The 5,199-nt window shown below is 49.0% G+C and overlaps 1 protein-coding gene across 1 annotated transcript; it reads left to right on the top strand.

The window, feature by feature from the left end:
- Positions 1–400: 400 nt before the first annotated feature.
- J7T54_007781 (uncharacterized protein) lies at positions 401–1,555 on the top strand (the record flags this gene model as incomplete). The annotated part of the gene is made up of 1 exon (XM_051510865.1): positions 401–1,555. One exon carries the CDS (start codon positions 401–403, stop codon positions 1,553–1,555), a length of 1,155 nt encoding a protein of 384 aa, XP_051365544.1.
- Between the last annotated feature and the right edge of the window lie 3,644 nt (positions 1,556–5,199).

The raw sequence follows: 5,199 nt of genomic DNA, 5'->3' as shown, positions 1-5,199 counted from the left end.
ATGAACGGAGCCACAATTCTTCACGATCATCACTCCCTTATCCGGAAGGTGGCAAGAGGTCAAACTCCGTGACAGGTTCGTTCATCAGGGCCTTAAAGTTTGAACACCTGGCTAACCATCAACTACCTTCCCGTCTGCGTTGCGTTCTGGCGTGCGTTGCCGACTCTTGTGACTTGTCCCGATGATAGCCTTCTCGGAACATGAACATGGCAATGACGACGCGTCACAGACCGCGAAGCGGCTGGCATGTGAGCGCTGTCGCAGCCAGAAACTGCGCTGCATCCGCCGCGACAAGGACACATCGCCCTCCTGCGCTCGCTGCGCCCGGGCCCAAGTGCCATGTGTTGTGCGTCCACGCAAGACCCCTGGGCGCCCAGCCGGATACAAGCACTCTACAAGCATGCCTCAGCAGACGTCCGCGGACAGTCCCGATAGAATGCCGACTGCTGTGCACGATCACGCTGACCAAGATCACGTTGACCACGTACATGTAGACAGCTCCAACAACCTGTCCATGTTTGATGGCGTGCACGACTTCCTCCTGGACGCTGCGGCTATCGACAACGACCAGAGCAATGAATTCGGCACCCCCCGAGTCCCTGATGGTTACACCACCACCACCGCCAATTTGCCGGGTTCCATCTTCATCGGCCCCTCCGTGACAACCGGTTCCTCCCTAAGCTGGCGCTCGATGACTGCAACGCCATCCCTCTCCCAGATACTACCACCATCCGAGAGCAGGCCATCCTCTTCTTCTTCTTCTTCTCTGCCGGGCCTGCAGCTCTCCGAGTTTCAACAGAATCTTACAAGCCACTTGGCCCAGCTGCGCTCAACACCCTGGGACATCCTCAGCACCCTACGACTGGAGAGCACCCCCTGCCTCACCTGCCACCGGCCAGCAATAGATCCCCTCCTGGGGGCCGCGTTTGATCCTCTCACGAGCACGTTCCGCCACATGGCCGAGTTTGAGCGCATCATCTCCCATTTCAGGACGCGCGGAATGAACCTGCACATCACCAGCGGGGCTGCTGCCGCCGCCGCAGACGACCACGGGCCGCCCATGGAGCTCTCGTACGTGCTGACGGCCGTGTCGTGCTACATCCAGCTGGTGCTCATCTACGACTGCATCCTGTCCCACCTGGCCGAGCAGTGCGCCAACAATCGCATCGTGCGCGACTTCATCTTGCTCTCCGCGCCGTCCCTGTCGCTGGGCGGCCAGGCTTTGCCACCGAGCAGGAACCTCCTGGGCAAGTCCCTGGTGCGGCTTCTCGAGAGCAGGATCGGGACGATCGAGGCTCTTCTCGGGTTGCCAGACGAGGTACGAGTGTCGAGGGGTGGGAGGAGGAGGAGGAAGGGCAGGGGGCGCAACGCGGAGGGCGCCGAGGACGAGTGTGGTGCCAGTGTCAGCGACAGGAGCGAGGGGCCAGGCCTAGTCGGCAAGTCGCTGCTGGGCGTGCTCCACGCTTCCTTGATGACAAGGGAGTCGGACAATGGGCGACCAGCTATCCTGGAGAGCCTGAGGGCGCGAATGGTGTACCTGGAGCAGCTGGCCTGACGCGTGTGTCAGAGCTGTCTGGCCCTCAGCGTATTGCATACTGTGTCGCTGGTGCATCCAGAGCCCAGAACTAGGCTCGTTAGCTATCCAGGGAATCCATCCAGGGCACTTGGCAACTTACATTCAAGCCAGTGATATTTACAAGTAGTCTACATGTAGCCATGGCCTTGACCCTGGGACCATTGCCAAGAGAACATATGCCACAATGGACCGAGTATTCGTACCCTTGCAGTAAGGCCAATGACTATGATGAGCTTGAAATATCCACTACGTCAGAAACCTTCAGGTACTCCGCTACTAGGCTCCTAACATACATGTAGTGAATACATGTAAGCTAGGGCCGTGGTGTTTGTAGTTACTATAGAGGAGAGCATTCGGATTCATGGAGTACAACGTAGAATCACACTCTTCTTCTGCCTCCGTTGCGGATTCTTTTCTATTGTAGACGTAGCTAACTCTCGTTATGTCGTCGCCGACGGATTACGCCTCGCTCGACTCTAGGAACTAGCGATCGGAGTAAAATAACATCTATCCTTAGACTAGTGACTAGGAAATCAAGACCACCTTATAGTAAGGCGGTAAGTAATCTGCTGATAGGTCGCGCTCGATAATCTCTATTTTCTACTAGGCGATCGGATATCCGAGGTTTCGGCGTTGTTTCATCTCCGGCGCTAGCTAAGGGATATCTCTTGGGTAATAGTATGATCTATCGGGTACTGAGATCCTAATTCCGAAGCACGGTTCAGATATTCGCCGGTCGTTTGTTGACAAATCGGAGACATTATTTAGTGGAACGTATGCCTGTTACTGTGTCATGGGAGATGTCGATCCTGATAATTTCCGGAGCACCCTTCTGAGCCATCATCTGTGTGTCGAAGCCTTTTCCACATGCTCTGTCCAGGACTCGTAGTTCAGTAAGGTCGCCCATTGCCTCATTGGCGCACCTGTCTTGCACGCACGATCGGGATCGGCCTGTCCTTTAACTGTGTGTACAGCGACCCGAAGCCGTCGTACTGAGCCATTGCAGTTCAGCCTGTATTTCGGACCAGTTGGCGGGAATGCTTCAAAGAACACTAGATGTCTGGTCTAGTGGAAGCCTTGTATAGAATGAAGTATGTATGGATTCCACACTGCCTAGCGGTCCGAGCCCGGTGTGTCGAGCCTCAGTGCCTGTCTTCATGTTTCCAATGGTGGTTCGGTGGCCCAGGCACTGGATGCGGGCGGGATCCCGTAGTTCCCAGTAGGTAGTAAGGTAAGGTGTATGTGACAGAGAGAGGTGTGGCTTGGGTCCGTAGGGGTGCTTCTTACGCCCGGATCCAGTAACGCTTGTGAGGTATGCGTTTTCTGAATCGACGGCCTTATCGTCGGGCCATACATGGGTATCGAGCACCGACTCACCGCCCGCCCACTGCCATTGACAATAACGTGGGCGCTCTGCAGGCCAGGCATACCACTGTCCTTGCCGTTACAACCATAGGCCAAGAAAGGTCACTCTTGAGATGCCAAGAGCTTAAGTTCTAATTCAGGAAAGAGACAAGATTGCTCCCGTGTCACTCCTCACGGCTACCTTATAGCTGTCATAGACACGCAGAGTGGCGGGGCCTTAGCACACCAAACGGCCACCACGGACACGAAAGGTATATAAAGTATGCCTTACTACTAGTAGTAGTTAATTACAATATTACGATCATATATAACAGATATAAGGGTATAAATTAGGCGAACGAAGTCCCCGAACCTAGTTATAACTTAGAAACTTTAATAACTAAATAACGATTACTTTAACGCACGGATAATAAATAAATATATTGTTCCTCGAGATGATCTTCTCTTAGTACGGAATACCCGAAGGTATTATATCGGATAGAGGAGTTTTATTTATAAGTAGTTTCTAGCGAAGCTTCTGCTACCTACTAGCATATAAGCGGCGGCTTAGTACGTTCTTTTACCCGTAAATAGATAGTTAGATAGAACGGTAGAATCAGAACCTCGAATACTACTTATAAACCTATTATATAAAATACTAAACCGATTAGGTATAGTAGCTAACCTTAGCCGAGTTTATATATAATAAAGCTATATATAGTATTCTCGGCGAGTTACTTACGAAATTATTACGAGGATTCTAACTAAGAAGTATCGGATCTATAATAAATATAGATAGGATTTCGGCGGCTATAGATAAAAAGATTAGCTATTTATATAAAAGCTACGGGAAGGCGGCGAAATCTCTATATATAGCCGGCGAATATTATACTAAGTAAATAATAGGAAATAATTATAAAGAACTTTTTAGGTAAGAGACTAAGTATTATTTTCTACAAAAAACTTAAACTTATAGTAGCTTAGCCGTAAGCTCGTAAAAAAATACATAGGATTATACTAGGTTTAGGAAGTAATTAGCGACTATAGCCTTATATATAGGATTAGGTTACTATCGGCGGTTAAAGTCTATAACGTGTTTAATATATTATCACTAGAACCCTATTATAGTAACGAACTCGCACCGATAGAGCCGAGTAATTACCCTTTCTTCGAAGATCTAATATAGGAAATAGAACGTATTATAGGCTACCGATATAACGGCCGACGAAGGTTATATCTTATAAAATAGAAAGATTACCCTAATAATAAAAATACTTATTAAAAGAAATCGGATTTTATAAACTTCGCCTATATTAAGGATTATAAGTAATACTTACGCGGCGATATCGTAATAAGTTTATAGGGAGAGAGAAATAAGCTAGGGTAAATATAGAAGTAGAAAGGGGTAAAAGGTATTAAATAAATACCGAGGGAATTAATTATAGTAAAATTAATAACGCTACGCTATACCACGAAAGCGCGGCGAGGTCGTAGCGTAAGGGCACGGACGGACGGATAGATACTATTCTTATTAATCCTCCTTAGACTCGTCCTCCTCGGTTATCTCCTCGTCTAATAGAGGCGGGAGCGGCAGGAACTACCGGCGAGTTAGTAACGAGTATATAGCGAGGATAAAAGGAAAGTAAGACTCATGTCCTTAGCGTAAAGACGCCGGGCGATCTACTCCGATAGCGCTAGTTACCGGGTGGCTAGCTTATTAGCGCGGCGAACACGCCGCGATAACGAAGCTACCTCCCGCGAGGTAGCGGCGCGCGAGCCGCGAGTACTAGCAGCGGCGGCGGCTAGGGTAGTCTTAGCTTTCTTAGCCCTCTCTTTCGTAATAACCCGGAGCTTTTTAAGCTCTAAGGCCGTGGTCCTATTAGTCTAGTTACGAGTTAATATATACCTTATAACGATATAGAGGCGACTTACAGGGTCGGCGTATAGCTTTACCGCTAGGGAGTATATCCGAGTGCCTCTAATAAGCTCGTAAGCCCGGCCGTTACTAATATACTTTTAGTACTTAGTGCTAGCGACTTAGATAAAGTTAGTACGCGGCGAGCTTAATACGATTATACTATTTCTTACCCTCGCTATTATTATAATAGTCTACCTCCCTGGGGGTGGTAGACTTATAGTAGCTTAGATAGATATTAATAAGGTACCTAAGTATAACACCGTGGCCGAAGGAAGTCAGCGGTGCAGTCACAAGGAATCACAGAGGCCTCGGATACTATGGCGTACCGCTATATCAGCATCAATAATACGTACCCGATTCA

The sequence above is a fragment of the Emericellopsis cladophorae genome, assembly GCF_022114955.1.
Source record: "Emericellopsis cladophorae strain MUM 19.33 chromosome Unknown NODE_3_length_1261782_cov_116_963312, whole genome shotgun sequence".
NCBI classification, from domain to species: Eukaryota; Fungi; Ascomycota; class Sordariomycetes; order Hypocreales; family Bionectriaceae; genus Emericellopsis; species Emericellopsis cladophorae.
Note: the sequence above shows the minus strand (reverse complement) of the source record. Positions and strands in the feature narration are given on the sequence as shown.